The following is a 24160-nucleotide window of genomic DNA, read 5'->3' as shown; positions in this document are numbered from 1 at the left end:
TAACATAATGAGAAAAACAAGCACAGCACAGACAGAAACTGTGGGCAAAATCGAACAGGGTTATTGCACAATAAACAGCTGGAGAAACACTACAAAGAGCGCTTTCTCTGTAGAGACAGAATCTGTGAAAGAGACGTGGAGTTGTTTGCTCTACCAGCCAAAAAAAGGCTCTCCCACAGAAGAAAAATGACGCTGAAATCCACAAATCAGACCCTAGAAAAGAAAACAATTCACTCCAAAGTGATGATGTATTGTCTTCTAGGTGCAAGCTGGCATTTTCTTTTCTTTTTTTCCACACTGGTTCTAGCATTTCACTTGTGAAAAATAATACTAGCCCAGTTATATAGAGACATATATGCAGAAAGTCAGGTCAATACAGCTATTTATACATGGCCTCATTACACGGCGGGGTCATCTATTACACGTTCTGGGTGTTCTTCACATTAAATAAAACATATCAGAACCACTGCGCCAGGCATTCATAATCACAATAACTAGGAATGTTCCAGATCTTTTTCATGTCACTAGTAACTGCAAACGTGGCAAGATAAAAACTCATAAACTCCCTTAACCTTCATATGATCACGTGAAGGAATTCTATTGTGAAATCCCTGCTTCTCAAATCCATCTTCAATCACTGCGCTTTGAAAACAGACATTAAAATTGTGATTTGGCAAATGGAGTTCCACGTGTACACTATGCGAGAGGCAAAGGACCATTTACGACACACCAGTCACAGTCAAAATTATATAGCACGGCCTGACAGCCGATTTTCTGTCAAATCTTATGTTAACAGAGCCTTTAAACCTAGCTGGTTATAGAAGCTTCAGTCACCATTATACTTCGTCACCTCCACCTCCACCGAGACCTCTCTGGGCAGAACAAGCTAATTATATGCCAAGGTCGAACTTCCTACGCACACACACAGGCATGACAGAAGGGCAACTTAACTACTTCCAAGTGTCAGTGGTATGCTGTTAGGTGCCCATTGTAGAGGGCAGGGCCTGTAACTGATAAGAGGGACATGAACTGAGGCGATAAGAAGCTTCAAGCCAGTGTCTGCCCATTTGCCTCCAAATATGGAGCATTAATTTGATACTAGCTTTGATTCGGAGAAAACTTCAGCTAAGTTCAGACACCAATAAAATGCATCCTATAAAATCATGCCGCACAGCAGGCTCAGGAAGCGCACACAATTTAGCTACAAATAGGTGTATTTGCTTTCATACGCTAACATTACTAGTATTTCACTGTTACAGTATAGCCTTAGGATTGCAATGGAGCTATAATGTTCTGACAAATGACTGCGATGTTATTACCAATGGCACTCCAGTCACTCTGTTTCCTTGTTATATTGCCGGCAACTTACAAGAGGTTACTCTCCAAAACCATTTGCTGCCAAGATTCAATCTGTCGTCACAATATGTGGTGGTTATCTAGGCCACGCTGCTCCCAGGAAAGAAAAGGTAGAGTGAAGTCAGATGAAAGCAAATGTATGCAGGCTGATAACAATAAAGAATAAAACAAATTCAACCCGAACCCGACAGTGATTCTTTAGCTGGGAATTGGAGCGCAGCCTTCATTACAACATATTGATCTCAGCAAACAAAGACCCTGAATTCATTGATTCACTTTGAGGAAAAAAAAAAAGAGGGAGGCAGGGGCAGCGGACTGCTCTTTTGAACAAAGTTATAGTGAAAGTGCTGCCTTAGCTTAAAAAAATGAAGGGAGGTAAAAAGAGAAAGATGGCCATGGTCCCGTTGTTCCGCAGCGACAAAGAATATACATGAAATACAAAGAAAATATAATATAAAGGACGAGCGTCTCCTCGTAGTGCTCCTAATTTTCCCATACTGCATGGTAGTTACTCTGTGCCTATGGATCCCGTCTCGAAAATGAATTTGAATATCAATAAAGTCATTTTTTGAGATTAAAATGCCAAGTGCTGCCACAGAGTTTCAAAAAATAGATCCATCTCACACATCCCAAAAACAGAGATCTCAACAGCTCAGTAAATATCCTGTTTCTCCTGTTTTTCGGAGTTATCAGTAAATATTTCAACAAACAAAAGAGCTCTATAGATTTTTCCTAAGGCAGATCCATACAACTCTCGGTCCACTCAACAAAAACCATAATAGTTACCTACTGTCCATCATGCTGTTGGAGGGCAAATGCTTAGAAACCTGCATACGTCTCAAAAACCCTAGGTTTTAAATTTGCGTTTGTGTCTCTAAGTGATGAATGATCATCTCTGCGGGTCAGAATAACATAAGGTAGAAGTGCTATGCATTTGCGGCCTCCCCCGGTGATGGGTCAGGACCTTTTTGGCTGGTATTCCATTTATCTATACTTCATCAGGAAACCCCCGACAACCTCATTCCCAATTTGAGGCTAGGCAGAAAGGTTGAGTGTGTTGCTGAGCACTAGGTCCAGTTTACAGAGCAGGTCGAGCAGGGTCATGTCTCACCAAACACTGGGGCCCCTTGAACACATATGAGTGGCCCCGGCTGTATTAGAAAGTTAACACAGAGCAGAGAGACAGAAAAACAACATACTGGGTTTATCTGGTTCAGAATTTTAGAATTTCCAAACAGATTTGTTCTTCTGCCAAAAGAGTAAAATCGGTTTGTCTAAAAGGTTTGCAAACATAGCAAAGAGGTGCATTTAGTCAAAATAATACATTTACTACAAATTCTAAGATATATTTAGCCTGGAAACATTTTCCTGATGTATTCTACTCGCTGATATTGATGCTGCTTTTTTCAATCCCTTTATTAAACCGGTCAACTGTAAATCCATCCTCCAAGTCATGCGTGGAGCCAGCCAGCCAACTGGGCCCTCTTGACACCAGCACATATAAAGCACTTGAACCAAGGCCAAAGCTGACTATAAACATACTTCTTTTTCATCACCAGAGCTCCCATAATTGTCAAGAAAATAAGTGAAACTCGGGGCTCAGGGGTGGAGGAAAGAAAAATGAAAGCAGCATAGAAGGTTGGGAGGGGGTGGGGATAGCAGAACAGCAGCATAAGAGAGTGTATTAAACTCAATTAAGCTTTTGGGCTTTTCATTAACCCAGTTTTTAGGGAGGGAAACCTCTGCTGAATAATGCTTCAACAAACTCGCTTTGCAACCCTGCTTTAAAGGCTTCATCTAGAAAAAAACGGCACAATGTGTGTCAGCTCTCCAAAGCCGCAAGGATTCCATTAGAAACCCAGGAGCAAACCACCCGCAGCCGCAGCCTACCTGAAATTAAATGCAATTTAGTAAAGTCACTTTGTCAAACAACTAAACTAGATAAGGGGGAAGCACTGCCTTCACATGTGTGATGGTCTGATAATAAACAACTATGTTTGGTCATTTCTCTTCGGTAGTATCAGGCCAAAGCAAATATTCCGGCCTAAAAGCAAGGTCATATCCAGCCCCGTGGAGACATAGCGCCCAACTGCCCATGCCTGATGTGGTTTGGCATCTACAAACAATGAGCACAGCCTCCCTTGAATGGCTCATTGTAGAGGAATCCTCATAAAAGAATAGTTGTACTCCCTGACTTTTCTGTGTGTTGCTCCGCCATGTTACTTTGATGCAATTAATTATTACCAATCTAATGAAAATCAATGGGCTTTCACGTGGTTAGCAAACAGTTAAAGTCTGCTTTACACAAACCTGATTAACGCTTACTACTAAATACACATTGTTAACTGGCTGGCCACAGTTCCTATCATTAAATCCACAGGATGTCTTTAAATTAGCGCATACAATGTCAGCAGTTTCCATGTGAACCGCCACCATTTCCAGGTCTTACAGGCCTCGGGATGTGTATTGTCATTCAATGGCAAAGACGACGCTGCAATTAGATGGGACAAAGATGTCAGACGACTCACCTCCGAGGTGTCTAATGCATCTGGGGTCAAATGCAAAATCATATGATCAAAGGACTCATGTTACTGACACCAGACGCAATGCACTGATAGTATTACATGGGCCACTCCAGAAGATCCTCTTTCAAATAAACTAATCAAACCATCAGACATCTGGTGACCCTTCACCAACAACTTAAAGAGAAAACTTTGCATACTGAAATGAACCTTCATTGGTTAATCAGCTACTCCACAATTCAGCCAGTGTCTTTCCGATTCGTTATTTAAAACCTCCAGGCTCACAATTGACGACGTTAATGAAATGCGAGGAAACATAAAGCGTCAGCCTGCTCAGCGTGGCTAAAAAAGCATTAGTTAAAAAAATAAAAGCTTGCTAGTGAAAAGCAATATTCTACACCAGCATGGTGAAAGCAACGTTGTAAAACTTTGGGAATACTCTTCACACTGTGGGGGCTTTGTCTTTCAAAACATGCCACAGGAGATTTTCATTAGAGAATGCAGTTTCATTAACATCATCCCACGCTGCTGAGCTCTGCTGCATTACAATGACACAGGAGTGCCCCACTCTGTCAAGGAAATCTCCACAGAGCAGCAATGTGTCTGGGGGAGGGGAGGGCAGAGAAAAGAGGAGGTAAGGGGGGTAGTGTGGGGGCAAACAAAAGAGAACCTGATTACCCCCAGTCACGGCTCATCCACAAGCCGAAGGAGGGAAATCCATCACCTGCTGGATCAAACAGGAACTTGTGCACAAGGTAAAGCCCAGTGAAAGCTGCACCCACCCATCGGAGCACTCTCTTCCCTCGCTCCTTTCTTTCTTCCCTCGGCACTGCTACCCCGCCACCTCCACCCCACAGACTCACACCAACGGCAGCGTGCGAGTTTTAGGCACGCGCTGTGAAATCGAGAATGTTTACTAGTCCAAATGACCTCAAGGCTCTAACCCTTCTGATGGCACAACGGTGATATATTCCACTTTTATTACCGTCTCCAGACCTGCGTACCATTTCACAGTAGCTGCATCCTCATTTCACCAATATTAAACTCCAAAGAAGCAGTATTGGTCATGCCTGCTGCAACGTAATGAACTGCTACTTTCTTGTTTGCACCAGTTTATATGCTGGAAAAAACATAAAACCCACTTCTGTGTTCAGCAAAGAAGGACTACTGCTGTAACAAACATTCCCCAGGATATTTAAATTGCTGTTATTACTGCTATTGAGTGGGCTTAGCAGTGTCACCCTGTAGTTGAGAACACTACCATTGTAGCAGGAACTTTTGAGTGTTTGACCTAACAGGCAAAATGTTTAACGAGTTTGATTGAAATCTGTACAGAAGTGATGATAAATTATGACAACACATTGCAATGCAATGGCATAAGATAATGAAAATGATTCATCCCTTCATTGGAAGGCAGGGAATGTTTAATAACTAAACTATTTGCTTGATTAACGTTGTGTAAGTGTTCGAATGTGTGAGTAATTGGGTTTCAACGCTTTGCAACAGGAGTCACATCTTCACTGGATTCAACAAGTTTTGATCCACCAGATATTAGTTGCTAAAAAGGTAAACTAAAAATAATAATAATACTAATGTAGCCACAGTGTTTGCCCAGCAGTCAGCTAACAATGTGCCTGGTTTTCAACTTGCTCTGAGATGAGAAAAAAAACCACCATGCAAGCAAAGCAGAAAAGAGCCATAAAAAGCTGAGGCACATTTAAGCTGGTTTACAAGGCAAACTACATGACTTGCAATACCACAGAACAGCACTAAAGCTAATTGTTTAAATCTGTCAGGCTTGTTCTGATCCTCCCTGAATTGTACCACATGGAGGTAGGTGAGCACGCTCAACTGATATGCATGCATGCACACACTCGCACCCTCAAGGAGAGACATAACAGGGCAAGGAATGTTTCACTACTTACCGTTAAAAAGGGGCTGTCCTTTCTCGGTGATATCTGGCACCACAACCTTGTATACATCTTCAGAGAAGCCTGGCCTGCATGGTGGGGCACCCCTGCCCTCTGCTGCAATCTGTAATAGTGGGGTGGGGGTGGGAAAGGGGCAACAATGTCATAAATCAACCTTCAGAAATGCACTCCTGTTGCCTCTGAAACCCCTTGGTCACGTTCTGAAGTCCCTACAGTTGTACAAAAGCATCTGTTGTTTTTATAGCAGGGACCGCAATTAGGATAATGAGGCCAAAAGGGTTAAGCATTAGCCAAAAAGCATGGCTAGGCAAGAACAAGCTCCATTTGTCTCTGTGTAGGGGCCCAGGCACAGGGTAATAGCCAACACTCTTGGCCAGCCCCTCTGATCAACACACTGCTCTAGACAAACACTCTTCACTTTGAAGTACAGGAACAAGGGAATAAAAAGTAAATGCTAACAATCCACTGTTGAGGGAATAAACATTTACGTGTGAATGTCTGAATAAACACCCTCAAACCACAGCGTTTTCTAAAGACTCTGCGAGGTTGTGACTGATCAATATGTTCCTTTTTATATCCCCCCCCAATTTCAAGAAGAAAGCTGTAGTTGGGGGGACAAGATATTTAGAGAGTAATGTGGCTGTTGTAAAGAAAGAAAACAAAGCTTATGAAACTTGTGTTTCCATAAAGAGTGAGTTTTGCGCCAAACAAAGAAAACAGCGACTGTGAAGAACACACGCAGGGTATACTTATTAAAAAAAAATGCTCTGGTCTCCAGGCATGCCCAAATGTAGCCAACTAACAGCTCTTAGGAAGGGAGGCCTGGCCCTGTTTCTTTGCGTGCACTCTCAAAAGAATGTAAGACGAGAGGAGCCCCGCTGAAAAAGAGCATTGTGAGTATCCGTGCCACTTGCCATTCTTAATCAGAGGAATTTAAATGGAAAATGCTGGCAGAGAGGAGGGGTTGGGGGAGCAGGAGGAGGAGCAGAGCTGGAAGTCTGGCACGTTAGAATAAGGGATGTATATTTCTAGATACAAATGTTAACATAAATCACAGTTGCAGTTTTTTCAGATCCCAAAAAGCTTTCATTTAACTGCCTGATTGCTTTTTCCCCTGTTGCTCAAAGTGTCTGACTAATGAAAATAAATACATTTCCACAAGTCACCCCATTACACAGAGGGGTTCCAACCTTAAGGCTGGACAACAATCATTATCCCATCACTGAGGTGAAATTACCACAATAACATGTAGTCGGCTACTTTTCATTGTTCATCTTAAAGACTTTTCTTTTCTACCACAGATGCAATTAACTCGCCCGGGGGGGCAGAGACACGCTGCAGCAATCTACATAAATATTAAACCAAACTAAATATAACCAAGTCATAACTAGGTTAACGTGGGCCTGTATCGCCCAACTGAGAACACATTAGCCTACAAAATGATTGCAAATCATCCAAATGATTATTTTCTTTGTTTTTTTTGGCTAAAATGCGCACGCAGCATCTCTTGAAAAAGAAGAAAAGAAAGAAAGAAGCCATTTAAGTCAAAGCCACTTTACAGCGGATTTTTGTGTACTGTTTTTATCAAACTGCACACAATGTAAAGTGGCCGCTGGAGGGTCTAAGCACCGTGCCCGGCTTCCCCAAACTCAACATTAACAGCGTCGCTACGAAAGAAAACAAGCGGCGAAACTGTCCGGTGTAACTCCTGCTGGAAGCCGCTTTACACGTTACATTACCTGCAGTCCTGCCAAGACCAGCAGCAGAAGCAGACCGCTGCCCTCGTGTAAGGAACACATTTGGACGCCCGTGAATGCTTAATTCCCTCCGAATCCGTGAAAAGAAAGGGAGAGAAAAAAAGAAATTTAAAAATTAAAAAAAAAAAAAGAATATCCCGCTGACTCAAGTACAGCCCTCGATGGAGAAAAAAAGAGAGATCCTTCTACGACAAAGGCAGGAGCAGCGTCAGGAGCGGCGGCAGCATGTAGCAGCCTCCTCCTCTGTCTCTATCTATCCAGTCCGTAGCTGACGGAGGGAAGAGCACTGCCTGGTACTGAGGCTGCTGCGCCCTCCCATCCAGTCCGACACGAAAACGAAAAAAAAAAAAAAAAAGCCCCGGCCACTAGTCTATAAACCGCCCATCTCACTGTCTCTCCCTGCCGGTGACACAGCCAATTTCACTATTGGAAAGGAGCGGGTTCTCTTTAGCTATCTCGTCTAATGACTATTGACATGGCATTTTTATTGCTGTTGTTGTTCTTGTTGTCTGTCTTATAGGTAAAGTATGCATCAAATGAAAGTATGCTTTCAAACGTAGAAGAAACAACTATAGGTTTACATTTCCAGCCTGAAAAGATACACGATTACAAAACTGCTAATTGGACATTAGTGTCCTGATTCCAAACGCAGTATATGGTTTTCATATACATAGGTATTAAAAAGTTTTAGTAGTGTATCAAACCAAAGACTCACACAGTTATTTAGCGATGATTGCCACACATTTAGTGGAGCATTTTGGTATTTCCTTATAGTTTCCCAGCCAAACTCTTTGGTCATTGGCTCCAGACTCCTCTGAGAAAGAAAATGCTTTTTGAATGTCATGGGCATCAGTAAACCAGTTAGCTGTCTGTCAGCTGGCATGAAAAACAGCCCAGATTTTACCGATCATTAGGTGTGACATTCAGATCACACCAGCCCTGGGATAAATATTGTTTGCTGCATGTTACATCCTAAGGATTATCATTTATCTTAATGGCCTGGCCCCCTCCTACCTCTCGGAGCTACTACAAATCAAATTCAAATTCAAATTTTATTTGTCACGTACACAGTCATACACAGTACGATATGTAGTGAAATGCTTGGACAACTGCTCGTGACCTAAAGAAAACAAAAAAAGGAAAGGCTATGAATAAGATAGGAAATAAATATGAAAAATTAAAAAGGGTAAATTTAACTAGGAAGGAATAAAATATAAATTAAGGTTAAAAATGAAATAACTGTACAACACAAATTAGAATGAAGGGTAAATTTAACTGGGAAGAATAAGATAAAATATATAAATTAAAGTTGAAAATAAAATAACTGTACAACAAAATACACAATATATAGAACTATATAAGAATGTATGAAGAAATCTAAATATAAATAAATATATACACAATAACAGCAGCTGTACAAGTATTAACTGGAAATGAAGAATATAGTGACCAGTGTTGTGCAAAAACAATGTCCAGAAAGTCCAGTGTGTATGTGTATACAACCATATACACCTCCCCGTTCCCTTAGGTCCGCCAATCAGCAGCTCCTTAAGGTACCAAAAACTAAGTATAAATCTAAAGGTGATCATGCTTTTGCTGTAGTTGCTCCAAAGTTGTGGAATGATCTACCCTTGCATGTTAGGCAGGCCTCTTCTCTCTCTGAATTTAAAAGTCTTCTTAAAACATATTTATTCGCTGAAGCCTTTGGCATTGATTAGAGGGGTTGACTCAATTTGTTTTGACATGTTTCAATTTATTTTAGTTTTTTAGTTATTTATTTGATCTTATCTCATTTTAATTTTCTTTACTTATGCTTTTAGCATGTACAGCACTTTGTGAACTCTGGTTTTATGTTAAAGTGCTTTATAAATAAAGGTGGTATGGTATGGTATGGTATTTATCGGTGATTAGGGTGTGAATCTGCTTTGGTTATCCTTTATTGATATCTCTCTCTCTCTCTCTCTAACACACACACAAACACATGTGCACATGCATATACACATATACACTGAGCACCCCATCACAGGCTAACAAGCTCATTGTTTCATAAATGGCTCACTCGTTCTGGAATTTGGAATTCTGCAGTCTATTCATCTTTCCTCAGCTTAGAATTTGCAAGCAAAGATATTTTTTTCATGTTCCACTCAAAGACACAATGAATAATTCTCTTAAATTGCCTCCTCATGTGATACAGCCTGATGAAGGTTAAGTCACCTGGGTTGTGCTGCTGACACCTAATTAACTATCATGAGATAGCTCCACGAAAGAGATCGCATCTGAGATATTTTATTTCTGTAGATGGGGGAGAGGGAAAAAAATACTTATTCCATCTGCAAATAATAAACAAAGGCTGACTTTCGGTTCACCCCCTCCTGGGCAATCTATTGTTTTCCAAGTTATTGGCGGTTTCAGGTACAGACAAGTAGGCGTGTGATGCTGCCTCCACTCCTACAAATCAAACCATCCACTCCTGAGAGTCTGTTGTAATCCTAAATCAACAGCAAGCACCATTAAATTCCTCTTACACGCAACACACATACACACATACGAGAAGCAAACGATGTGTAGTTTTGTTTTTTTAAGTGTGTCTGTGAAGGTTCTCAGTCATCCAGGTCATTGTAGTCAAAGCTTGCAAAGAAAAGCGTCTGGACTTCTTTAAGTTGTTTCACCTCTCATCCGAGAAGCTTCTTCAGTTTTTTAAGTGCTTCCTTCTTGCAGAAATGGGACTTAAGTCACCTCTGACTCTTCTGTTATCAATTAACACGCCTGATGATTAAAAGTAATAATTAAACCGTTCATTAATGTAAACAGAAGAAGAAGAAGAAGAATGCACATCAAAAATGAATATAACACACACCTGTCACAGATAAACTGTTGTGGTCACGTTTCCCTTTCTTTCGTCGATTAAGGAAAGCCAGTTATTTACCAAAGGCAGCCACATTTCACGTGCCCTTCCTTTCTTTGCTGTGACAGAATAGGGCAAGAGATCAAACCGAATGACCTGCTGATAATTGATATCACATTTTGTACAAATTGTTACATTTATGTAATCTAATTGAGAGTGGGATCAAAATGCTCCATCTCTTTGATTAATGCAGAGGCGGTTATCTTTCATCAGTACTTGTCTAGGCAGGGACGAGAGGAGGCGTTAGTGGGAATCCAATTTGGACTTGGTGCATTCAATTAAACAATATCACATTGCATGATGCATAATACCAATCTGAGACCCCCAAGAAGTCTTCGTGCAACACATGTTTTGGCTTCAAAATGTAGAGGAGAACATTTTTGCCATCAAGGTCACTTTGCAGTCTGTGGATAATATATTCTCCGGCCTGAGCGACTCTGTGTGCAGACAGATAACTTTGTTTTGCAAGCGTGTGTGAGGCAGCTATATGATGCATGTTGGTGGTGATGCTGACACTGCTGTTGACTCTCATAAGCACAGGTGTCTGGGGGCCGGTGGCCCGGAGGAGCCCTCGATTCCACACCTTTTAGTCTGCACAATTGGATGTTGTGTGGTGTATTGCAGCACGGTGGCCTTGACCGCACTGGAAGAAAAATGGACGAGGTCAGCAGCACTTTCACATCCGCGGCACTTCTTCATGCTGACTTTGTGTTGATACAGGAATATGACACAGTTCACCCTCTGCTCGCACATAGTGTAATGCGGAGCTTAGGCATTTACTTGCGAAAGCCAAATTTACTGTATATCACAATATTCAATGACACTTGTGGGCCCAGCTTTGTATCTTGCAAATGGTAGTATTTAGCATTGAAATATATTCCCTTTGGGTAAAAACACACATATTTTGACCTCCTTCAACAATTGGCTAATTACATTGTCACTGTCATTGTCCTATGCATGTCAAAGGTTGCTTTGGAACAAATTAGTGAGCGGAAAGGAGCACCTCAACGCCATTATCAATTTCAATCAAGCTTCATTGTTATGCATTCAATAAAGGATCTCTAAGGACCGTCGTATTGCTCTGATTATTCTCCTCTCATTCCAAATCAGCTCATTGAGTCTTTTATTCCATTTGAACAATAGAGCCAAAAAGAGACGTGGTGTAGCTGCAACTCTGTATAGCATGTACACAGATATATGCCTGTTTTTTTCCTGCTTTTTACAATGATTTTTAGCAAGGTTTCCGCTTCGCATCCTCCACATAGTGCGTGGCATGTTGACGAAAATATTGCACGGTTACTTGGCTGAAGTTTTGTAACCTTGAAAGGATCTGATTATATTTTATTATTTGCAAAGTGACAAACAGCAAGGGAGACATGCACGAAAATTTCTGCTGAGCATTTTCTCTCTGTAATTTCTTGTGAAAAGACATGTCAGTAAAGCAGCTTGGTGCCACCCCCTTTGTCGACAAATAAAGGCAAAATGCTGCTTTGCAAGCAGCTCTGGCAATGTCTACGGAGTCACGGGGCTTTTACAAGTGTGTGTCTGCCCCAATTTATGGATTGCAGTTTTTTGCTGGAGGCCACATCTGTCTGCTGCATGCTGGTGTGCCACACAGATCTAATAGTGATTGATTGCCTGATTGAGGGAAATTGTGTTGAACTCCCGAGCAACCCAAGGAGAGAAGAAAACATCTTTAATTAGTGATGCAATAAAAGTGTGGCTATTGATTTGTAATGGCACACGCATGTGCAAAAAGACACTTATCCCAATTATTTATTGTTCAGAGTTCAGCTTAGAGTGTTAGCGTGCTACATTTGCTCATTAGCACAGAACCCACAGTCACCTACAGTACAAGCTAATGGGAGTGTTCTGTCATTAGGCGCTGAGACATCTTAGTCTATCCACAGACCCAACCCACAAACATGGCATAAAATATCTGCCATGCACATCCTAATGGTAATGAGAAAAGCAGCTTAACAAGTTTCCTTTACACGTCTGTGATTCTGTCACTTGAGCTTTTGGAGCAAAACTTGAAAGTTTGCTTTAATAAATAATGCTGTCATATCACCATGTTATCTTATATGACAGATCAAAGTAAGGCTTCTGCAAAAAAACACACATACATATACAGACACTCACAGCACTCGACTGCATGGCCACACTGCATTGCCTAAATGATAAGCTAATGCAGGGAGACTATCAATTTCCAAATTGACACATAACATTTCTTTTTATTCTTTAAACATTCCTCCTGAGCTTTCTGAAATCTGTTGTCTCTTTTGTCTTCAGTATTTCCAGCTCAAAAATGTATTTTCCCTTATCACTATTGATCTGCAAGAAGACAAGGTCTTTGGCCGTGACAGCCCAGCCCATATGATTTAGGAGTGGACCAACAGCCTGTCTAAGCACAGGGGCATCAGTGGATTTACACGAAGGCTGGTGCTGCTGCTGATCTACCCCTTGCATCTCCCTCTACCTCACACTGGGCTTTCTTATTAGGAGCTTAATTTTGGAGGCAGTTGGGGAATAAGACAGTTTTTTTTCCTGTAATCACAGAGGTAATGAGATTAGAGGTTATCCCAATAAATGCTTGATTTTGGGGTTTTTTTTTTTGGTTATCTTCATGTTTTCAGCTGGGAGAGTTTAGTTTTCACATTTATTAGATTGCTTTAATGCAAATGAAGGAGAAGCCTGGTAACAAAAATGTGTTAATAATTACTGCAGGCTTAAAAAGGTGGCAAAGGTCTGGCTTGTTCTTGGAGTTTGTCAGATTGCTTAAAGCGGTACAGTGTGTTCATTACAATTACAAGGGGAACAAATTATAAAAAGAAAGTTTGTGAATATAAAACATCATCATAGTGTATCATTATAGATTAAACATAGAAAATTAAGATGCTTATTTTTAATATAAAACCAATCGTCTTAGGGACAACCAAATTAAGATCATTATGAATTTTACTGAAGACAACATTGTTGATTTGATACATTATAGTGTGCTCTAATGAGATTAAAATATGATCCTCGTTCACAGTAATTGTCATAGTACCTACTCCAACACGCTTGCCCGTGGATATTAGTATTTATTTTTTCCCCATTACGGTAGTATGAACAGGATTATTGTCTGGTGCAAAATGCTATCTTTACAGCTCATTAGCAGTCAGCAGGTTATCAAAAGTGATGTTTTTCTTTCATTAACTTTGAAAATATTGCTGCACTTTTCATCTGGAACAGATAATTGCTGAAAAATAAAGCACCTAAAAATGAGCAATATAGAGAAGGTTGTAATGCATTGTTGTTCATTCTGTGATTCTGCCTGGATTTCATCCAGTGATAGACTTGTGTTTGCCTTCAATATGTGCAACTCTCTGCCATCCAAAGAAACAAAAACAAATAAAAAACGATCCACTGATGTCAATAAGAAAATGCATTTTTTTTGTTAAACTAATGGTAGTTTTTGTATTCAGTTCTTTCCTTGTATCATAGACAATGCTTCAAACCATTAAGCAGCACACAAATTATATAGCATAGAAAGGCACTTGTAGCCAAAGCAGCAGATGTTAGTGGCAGGTTGCTCAGTGCGAAGGGTGCCTCATTTGGCTCACTCAGGAGGTGATCATGAGACATATTGCCTTTACTCTCGCCCTCCACACAGACTCATGACTGTTCCTTTCACCCGCTGGGATGCTGAGGAAGGGTCAGTAGGACACAGCAAAGACTTTGAAGTGAAGAGTTTTTAGGGTCAGTGTTTCTGGTGTTTCCTTAGTCATAGCTTTACTATATTTGGTTAAACCAAAGAATGATTCATCAGTGTGACTCACAGAATCCACACTCCTTAAACAGACAAAGCACGTCTCACACAATGCTTTTGAAATCTCATGGATCTTCACTGAAGCTATCTGCAGTTCCGTTTTTTAAAAATATGATATTCTGTGCTTTAGGATGTTTTCATCCAAAAAAAGTCTTAAGGATCCTGTTTTGTCTCTCTTTGTGCTTTTTCTCCTCAATACCCCCCTCATCTTTCTTGGTATCTAATTGGGTTTCATTGATTTACTCCATCACGATGCTAGCTTGGCCAAGTCTCTGCTGACCCTGCAGAAAAATATCAGGCAGGCTGTCTAACAGGCAGCGTTCTGGCTACCCGGACACAACCCCAGCACTCCCAGTGCAAGCAGTGAATGATTGTGTCAGTGAGCTGGAATTGAGTCAACCTGCCGCTCCTGTGGCCCTCACAGCTGAACCATAGATTAGCTAGCACTGAAACAACACAGGGCTCAAGAGGGGGGGTGGAGAGGGGGGGGGGTGGCGTGTACACACTGGGCAGAGACTCTGGTGCGGTTGTGAAGAGGAAGAAACGAGGGGGCCAACTGGCGGTTGTCAGGAAGCCGAGGGACACAGCCTCTCATCTGTGCCTGAGGAACTATGTGTCACCTTGAGTTCTCTCTGGAGGAGGTGTCCGGACATAAACCTGCTGGGCCAGGTGGGGTGTGAAGAAAGGATGAAGGCAAGGAGGAAGTAGAGCTGTCCAGATTTTCACATGTGACAAATGTGGCTGAGCAAAAAATCCACAGCATCACTCATAGAACATTTGAACAGAGTGAAAATGAATTTGAAAAAAAGAGTCTTGCCTCACCTTTTCAATTCTGCATGCAGCAATAGAGAGGATAAAAGAAAAGGATATAATACTGACAGAGCTTTGATACCAACTGTGTCCTCGTTTCCTCCTCTCGACTCCTGTCCCCCTTCTGCCATGCATTATAAACGGCTGATTATGACAGTGACAGCTCCTCAGGTGTGCCGTATGCTAGATTTGTTATTCAGCTCACAGGCATTTCTGTCCCTCCCTCTTACCACCTGCACAGGCACACAATCACGCACACAGTGACACACACACAAATGCACACACGCAGGCAGAGGTGCACACACCCACACTCACCCTCCCACTCACACACAGATCCCACACCCACACATACACACACACAACCACAACGGATTTCTCACAGCTGCTGTGTCAGCGGGATTCTGGAACCAGAGAGAGGGGGGGTATTACATGAATCAGCCTCACACAACTGTTGTATTCGCAGTCCTATGATCTGAACGCACAAATGAAATTAAGCTTTTATTGTTTGATTTAAATTTTCAATGGCCCCTGGTGCGCTCATGAGGTTGTAATTGCAAATAGTTTTTTGGTTAATGTTGTTTTTTTTTCATTTTAAATTAATGGACAGGATGGGCTGATTTGGATTCCTGGAGCACACTGCAAAGACAATTTACAAATCATACCTTACAGGCAGGGGTTAAAGTGGGCTTTGGCAGGTGGGGGGACCCTAAGATCAGGTGCAGCAGTGGAGCGTGGGAAAAAGAATCAGTTAGAAATAACTCAGCCAATGATTTGTATTGTGAGCTTCAGTAGATTTTACTTTGTTTGCAGGTTGTGATCAGCTGATCTGTCCTGCCGCTTCTCCTGCTCTCTGTGGCTTTAGCTAGCTGAGTTTAACAAGCTACAAGCAGATGTTTCATGGGCCATCATGGCTGATTTCCGACCCCTCACAGAACGAAGCTAGTATAAAATGTAGAATTTGGTCAGTAAATCTAATCAACAACATCACCATAAATTTAAATTGACGTCTGCGACCCTTTATTTAACCTAATTGACCATGAACGCCACACCATACTCTGCACCAGTCCAACAAAGTGCATTACTGTGATCAACCCTGCACTAAGCTGCAGAGTTTTTCATGCAAGATGTTTCCCAACATGAAAAGATCATCACTTCAGCAACACATCAAGTAATAGTGAATTAGGACATTACACATGCAAGCTTTAAAATTCAGTTTATCAAATGTCATGAGCTGAGCATTTCTTACCTTTGAAAAATAATCGCTTATCTTCTTCTCATGTGTTTTTTCTTACATCTCTATATCTGCTAGACCGTCACACTTTTTTCTAGCCAGTTTAAACTTAGCTAATGAGATACATTGTATGACAAACAGCACAGAAACAAAGTTTTCGTTGGGTGATTTGTGATTTGTTGAGCTGTTTGAAAAGACGCATTTGAAAGTACCTGCCACTGTACTCCATTTATGTTCACTGCTCTTTAGTAGCACGAGCTAGATGCTGCAGTACCACGAGAGCAGCTCTTCCATCTGCACCATTAATGTATAAATGGTGCAGATGGAAAACTACTACTAGTTAAACTACTACTTAAATACTCATTTACTTTAGGTGTCAGAACACCATTCCACATCATTCCAGTGCACTTTAACTCCTGCTAACAGCAGTATAGATACACCCAGCACTATGTGGTCAATTCTTTACTTCTAACATTTATTTATTTATTGAAGTTTAAGACTGCCCAGTCTCAAATTGCTTGATAACTTTATATTGATAATTACGGAGCCCCGCAGGGGACATGGGAGAAAAAAAAAATTAAGACGGACTTTTGCGAGATCTCGCAAAACTTTTGCGAGATCCCGAGATAGTTTTGCGAGATCTCGCAAAAGTCCGTCTTAATTTTTTTTCTCCCATGTCCCCTGCGGGGCTCCGTAATAAATGACTGGGTGCAATGTGAAAAACGAAAAACGACAAGCAACTATCTGGTTCCCTTTAATTGTGCCTAAAGTTTTAGCGTCTTCATTATCTCTACAACTTAACTGTTAAATATTACCATATTTAAAAACTGCTGCGAATGTCTAAAAGCATTTCACAAACTGCACAGAAAACACCTGATGCGTGCAACTAACTTGAATGAGGCTGTGAAAGGGACAGATTTTTCCTGGAACTGAAAACAGAATTAATTAGAGAAATTATGTTGAGTATTACTCTCAAATTATTGGTGAAGTTACTTTATCTTTACTGGATATATAAATAAACATCTGCTTCTCACCCTAGTAATAAAAGCTACATTTGTTAATAATTTGTTTGCCTTAAAATGTTAACTTATTGATTCATTATTCCAATTCACTAACTAGATTCACTAATCTGCTGAGCGAAAAGAAAAATAAAATCCAAACCCCAAATGTTATTTATAATGTAGGAAGTGATATTTTTCGGGGCCTGGTGCTTGATGACGTGTTACTGGCAAGTACTGGCCAGCTATAAACTATGTGAAGTGAGGTGAGGTCACCTTGAGAGTTTTCAAGTGCTGCCAGCAGTGGAAATGTTTTTCAGTGGAAATACTTCATTGAAAACATTAGTGGTAAACACTGAGTCATCAACCCTTCTAAATCAGCAGGGACATCTTCAAAAACTGGTCGACTGCTGTGCTCAAATTATACCGTTGGCCATTTGGAAGTATATTTACTTGCAATAATCAAACCCAATTTCAGGAAAAGGAGAAATTCAAAAATCAAGGTACTGTTGAGTATACAGTTATCAGACTGATAAAGTGGGTAAAACAACACTGTAAATGACAAGCCGTTATTATTTAAAACATTGACTGAGTGTTCAAATGTCTCATATACCAACAACCACAACTGGATGCATTGCCCAATATCCAAATTATGGATTTCGTCCCTCAGAGATTTAGGTTATAATACTGGCCATATGCCGTTGTCTGCAGTCCTCTTTATCCTGTTGTTTTCCCTCGGAGGACTATTTTCTTTCTTTCTTTGTTTTAGGATATAAAATGATCTGCATGTGGACAAATCAGAAGGAAAAATATTGAAAAGATCTTGTATAAATGCAGATGGCGAGTAACTTTGACAAATGTTGTTTTTTTTTAAAGTATTGTCGAGTGTTTATTTTTCACGTGGCATTTTGCAAAGTGCCTGTTGTTTCAGCAGAGTCCATGGCTGAGTTCTCTAATTTGCTCCAGCTTTGGCTTCACTCTACCATGTAAATGCAATTAACTTGCTGACAAAGTAGTTCTTCTGGCAGAACTGTTGTCTGACTTTTGCATTAACAAATGAAGAAATAGAGAAGTAGAAAAGTGATCCAAAAATAAAAAGATTAATCGCTTTGCCAGGCCTGGCTATAGGAAGCGGTTACTCGGAGAAGGTTACAGCCATTCGCCTTTTGAAGTCACACTGATTTCACCGAGTTGGTTCTACTGGTGTTTTTTGATTTGCACACAAGTATTTTTATCCTAATCTTACTTGACAAGGTTAATTTTGTGAGGCCCAGTATACAGTAAAACAGACTGCTGACCTTTTGACTTACAGATTCGCAGTCTACTTTTAATTAGGTTCCACGTTCAATTCATTACTTTGCTTTTCTAATACAGGCAGATTGCAAAAAGCAGATATATTAGATGTGATGTAACCTGAGTAGGTTAACCGCACATTGCTCCCCCAAGATTAAGACTGATTGCCCAGCCTTACTCTTGAAAAGGTTGCGTCAACCTTCAGTTAAAACTTTCTCCACAGTGATCATATTATGGGCTGAACAAGTAATGTAAATGTTAGTATAATGTCGGTTAGGTCAAGAGCCAGTATGTTAATGTCCGGGTGTCTAATTTGCATTGTTTCCTCAAGGGTCAGACATTACTTCTCATAAATGCATCATTACGCTTGTATTTCACTTCTGCCTTTAGGCCAGTATAAGACAGGTGTCACCTTGATTAGAGATGGATGTTACAGCCTCATAGGCTAGTAAATGCAGTATAAATCAATGTACAATTATAAAAGTGTGTGTTGATGTATGAAATTATTTTTGAAACAGGTTTCTAAACATAGCACAATTTAAAAACTAAACTAAAAATGACTATATTAATTTAGGACAAGCTAAAGACGCAGAGCAGATGTAGATATTGTACTATGAATATGACCAGCTGTCAGGGCCTTGAGCACTCTGAGGATACTGTGGCGATGAACCTTGGGGACACTGTTGGAGCATCTGTTATTGAGAATGCCAGGGCTCAGACCCCCTTAAAGTAAGACTGAAATTGATACTGACAGAGAAGCTCTTATGAATGTCACGGGATCCTGAATGCGATGACAAATTGTATTGTGGGTAGAGTTTAGGATTCTGGTGACAAAGTGTCATCTTGCATTAGCTTGCTGAAGATTGGCGGATCAGGCTAAACAAGGTGGCACTGAGGTGGAGAGAGGCAGTCAGCAGATGAGTCGGTTCACTCCTGACAAGCTTACGCTGCTCATGCTCGGAGTGGAAGAGCCGGTGCAGCCAAGCATTTTTTTTCTTTCCCAGTTTCTGGGCTTTGCACTTTTCTACAGTGGCTGAGAGACCTCAGCATACAACAACAACAACAACAACAAAAAACAGATTAAAAAAACCCACACACATGCAGATTGAGCAGTACATATTAACCATGCAGATAAGCATGCTTAAAACACATATAATAATTTGTGATTTATTTTTCCAAAAATTTGCTTTTGTTGATTTTCATGCATTTTCTTCAGTTTGACTCACCAATCCACCTTTTCCACCACATTTTGGAATCCGCGATGCCACGGGCTGAAACACTTAAGAGCCATGTGTCAAAAAGGGGAAAAAAAATCCTTTATATCACACAGAAACAATCAGATTAAAGTTTAAACCTCTTTTGCTTATCAAACCTTCCTATCCCCAGTATAAACTTGGAACAGGTGTAACATTCAATCACCCCACGGCACCATGTTGGAATCAGAAAAATACGGTGATAAAATAAAGAAACCAGCTGAGATTTACCTCTTTCCATTACCTGCATGTTATTTTTAGCAATTCTTTGAGCAATCCTGGATCTAGGAAAGTAACTCAAGTTGGCTGTGCTTTTATATGTATGTGCAACTTCACTATTCATTCAGTTTCCACATTTATGCCCCTTAAAATCTTTCCAAGTCTTTCCACTGTTCACTGTTGTTGTTGTTGTTTTTAAGTGCGATATACTTTCTTTGATTCTATTAATTACATTTATATTTTTAGCACATTTTATACGCTTGTTTATTTTATTCAATTAAAATGCTGCTCAATATCCAGCAAATCACCTTGTTAACCTGAATTATTACTTATGGGATTAAAATGATTGATTTCAAAGGCAGGTTATTTTGGATGCTTTAATCCCCTTAATATATTTTCAAAGCTGCTTTTTTATGATTTACTGCTCATGTATGATTCCTCTTATACTGTGAGAGAAACAAATTTGTGGCTCTCGGTCATAATCATCCAGCTCCTGCCAAAGCGTTCAGCTGAAAAGCAGGACATCTTTGCTGTCCTTTCCTAACCTTCGCTGCGAGTTAGGGAAAAATAGGCCAAACATGTGGCTAAAGATTAGTGAAATCTATTGTGAAAACCCACTTTTTTCTATGCCATTCCTATGTCTCTTCTGCTTCTCAAACACATCAAACATCTGAAATGTATTCGGTACTACAGCAGGATAAAAATAACAAATGGTGTGAAGCAGATTCAGAAAATTGTCCTTGCTATATTATGATATTAATTTAATTTGTGTTTGCAATTTACAATTTGAAAGGACAATGTGACATCTCCCTGCATCCAAAGTAGGAAAAAATGTGTTATCTTAAAATAGCTAATTAGATTTCTGATACAAATACTGACATGCTAAACAGGCTTCTCCTACCAGTGTCCTTCATGGACCATACCCATGTTTATGATTGTTATTAATCCTTCCAACAGAGTGGAAACATCTCGCTGTCTGTGTAGAGAGCTCATCAGTTAGATCTAAAATGATGTTAATCACATGGCCTCGAGTTATTTCTCACTAAGAATTAATTTTCTTGTCTTTAGCTTCTTGATTAGTCTGGCCTTATGCATGTATTGTAAAAAAAAAAAAGAAGTAAAAACCTAGGGGCTATGTGTAACCCTTTAAATCTGTTAAATGAGATATGTCCGATGCTGGCATGATAACAAATTATGATTTTGCATAAGGTTGCTGCAGCCAAAATTATTGTATAGAGTATATGAGTCATTTTCTAAAAGACCTCTATTACAGCATATCTCCATATCTCTACAACGGTATCTGCTCAGTGAGAAATGAGATATGCTGAAAAATGTTTGTTTTGGGAGGGTTTAATCTCCACTGAGAGAAACTTGCCACACTGAGAAGTTTCTGGAGGGTGATGACAAATAGAAAGTTCGGTAGCTGTATGATCAGCTTATTTGAGGCGGCAAAGATGGAGCACCACTATTAACTGCACAGCAAGTTCCCATCGTCCTGGTCGGTAGACTCAGGGGACAGCTCCGTTAAACAGCAAGTTTTTCTGCATGTAATTAATGTGATAAACCTTTACTTCATTTCTTCTTGTTGTTTTTTTTTTAATTTTCTTTTGTTTTGTTTTTGTAGGTGGAAAATTAAAATGACCCTTTGCTCTCCAGCAAACTTGAAAGATTGTGTATAGATGGAAGCGGAAATCATATAAAACACGTTTGCTGCTCTGAATTTCACAAGATCCAGATGCTCACAACTGGTATCGGTTTAACATTGCACTTTCCTTCTCAGCACTGACAGAAAGTTTGGCTTCACGTCATAAAACAAACACTGAGGTAATCTGAGATAGGCTGAGCAAATAAAATAACGTATTAAATTCCTTACAGCTTGACTTTGATTTTTTTTTTTCGCAACTCTTAATTGCATTGCTGGCATTGCTTCAGTTTCACCCTGAGATATCTTTAATAAAGGCCTTGCACTAAGTGCCTTGACTGTGGGACAGGGACGAGGGGGGGGTTGCCTTGGACTGACAGTGACATATTCTCTCTAACCTGGCACTAACACTGCCACATGTTCTCCGTGTACTTAGTGCAAATAAGATGAATACAGTAAGCAGTCAAAGAACACGAGTGCAAGCCAGATCGTATTCTTCAGAAGAGTCTCATTTATCTATAAGGGGTCTAAAAAGTGATATTTAAAAATTTAAAATGGTTACAAACTAGCAAGGTACATGATATGTCTCGCCAGGCAGAGGAAAGGCTACCAGCCTCTACTAAGGTGGTAACTAAAATGTAGGAAGTCAATTAGGACTCTTAATTACTCAACATTGATGTGTAATTATTACATTGATTCATTTTTGGGAGCTAATTAATACAGCATCATTTCTGAATATTTTGGTGTCCTAGGAGATTTGATGATTGCTCTTACCTGATTTCATGTCTGACTTTTCACTTTAATATTTTATTAGCATTAAAATTGCTTTTAATGGTACTATTTAACACTACTACTAACTTAAAGTTAAGTTTAAGAACTCCTGCTCTGTGTCACGATCACCTATCAGTTTGTATCTTTAAATGCCTGTTATCTTTTACCAGTTTTCACCACAATTTAGAAAACGATATAGATTATTTACAAATATACACTCAATGGCCACTGTAGGTTATCGAAAATAATAAGCCCATTACATTGCAGCAACTCGGTGCATTTAACCATGTTGACAGGATCAAGATGACCTGCTGGCCACTTCAAATATTTGGTGGCACATCAGATTGGCATCATGGATGTGTAGCGGACAAATCTGCCCCAACTGTGTGATGGTATCACTATGGACCAAAATCTCAGAGCAGTACTTCCAGCATCCTTTTGAACTATGTCATGAAGAATCAAGACAGTTCTGAAGGCAAAAGGGTTTCCAACTCAGAACTACCAAAGTGTACTTAATAAAGGGACCAGTGAATGTGTGAGTGAATGTTTTATAATACACAGAGGGAGGAAGAATGTCAAAGTCTGACAGTGTCAATCCTTTAGAGAAATTTGGGACAGGATTTAGACTTTGACAAAATACAGCATGAACAAAACATCAGGCTGTCCTCAGTGTTGTACAGCTGTGTTGACCTGCTACAAGAACTAGACCAAAACATCCTCTTACTTACCTCATGCACTCTTGAAGCATTCTCACCACATCATCAGTGACATTATGACAGATTGAGGATGCAGCTGTTGGTCCTCGTAATCTGCTTTCTTTTTTCCAAATACAAACTATTTTTTCCAAGTACTGACTCACTGACTGCATCATACAAGTTGAGGACAAACTCTGTTATCCATATCCAGATTAGGGTTTATCCCCCCGTATGGATTAAATTATAATATCGGCATGGAACATTGCTTCACCTACTAACCTGTTTACCCAGTTACCTGTATATTTATACATGTTATTGTTTCATATGATTAAAAAAACCCTCATATGTAAGAGAATTGTGAGTTTGAATAATGAATGTTTGTCAGTGTCAGGCATTAGCTCCTAACAGTCATGGTTTCCCAGACCTCAACCACCCATCTCTTCTCCATCCTTTTGCTCTCTCACTCTCTCCTCTGCCTGTGTATGCAGGTATGTGTTTAACTCCGCTTGTGTGTTCCAGTGGCGGAGCCTTACCTGGTTCTTCAACTGTCCTGCCTATTCACCTGGAGATTGTTTGATTGGTAGCGTGGTTCAGCACCTAGTTTTGGTATAGTGATGATGTCAGTGAAATCTGTCATGCTTGTGTTTGGACTTTCTGGTCTTTTCCTCTCTACACACACCTTTGAGGAAAGGTCAAGAAGGAAAGGACACATGTGGAAAAAAACCTGAGCTTGGAGGAAAACCTCTCAGATAACCTGCCCTTCCCCTAAATTATCCAAACACTGAAAATATGATGAACTAAATGTTTCCACGTGTTGATGTCCAGGCAGAGAGGGATAGATACATTAGGGGTTTTGTTTGTTTGCTTGTTTAGTGGTCTAAATAAATGAAATTCCAAGGCCTTAGAAAGACTTTGAGTAGTGAAAAACATTTCTGAGTCTATTCACACTGACCTTCACTCTCCCCA

The 24160-nt window shown here is 40.2% G+C and overlaps 1 protein-coding gene across 1 annotated transcript in view; it reads right to left on the bottom strand.

Annotated features, from left to right (window-relative positions):
* Positions 1-7845, bottom strand: part of cdh2 (cadherin 2, type 1, N-cadherin (neuronal)) — a 64114-nt gene extending 56269 nt beyond the window's left edge. The window contains exons 1-2 of the mRNA XM_085378785.1: positions 7549-7845; positions 5804-5912 (exon numbers count right to left, since the gene is read on the bottom strand). Of these exons, the coding sequence (XP_085234911.1) occupies positions 5804-5912; positions 7549-7608 (169 nt within the window). The 5' untranslated portion in view covers positions 7609-7845. The remainder of the gene's footprint in view (positions 1-5803; positions 5913-7548) is intronic.
* Positions 7846-24160: the final 16315 nt, after the last annotated feature.

This window comes from Diplotaxodon limnothrissa, linkage group LG18, assembly GCF_057381915.1.
Source record: "Diplotaxodon limnothrissa isolate DT_005_m linkage group LG18, D_limnothrissa_male_GT1.1, whole genome shotgun sequence".
Classification (NCBI taxonomy): Eukaryota; Metazoa; Chordata; class Actinopteri; order Cichliformes; family Cichlidae; genus Diplotaxodon; species Diplotaxodon limnothrissa.
The sequence above is the reverse complement of the archived record's forward strand: the minus strand, read 5'-3'. Positions and strand labels throughout refer to the sequence as shown.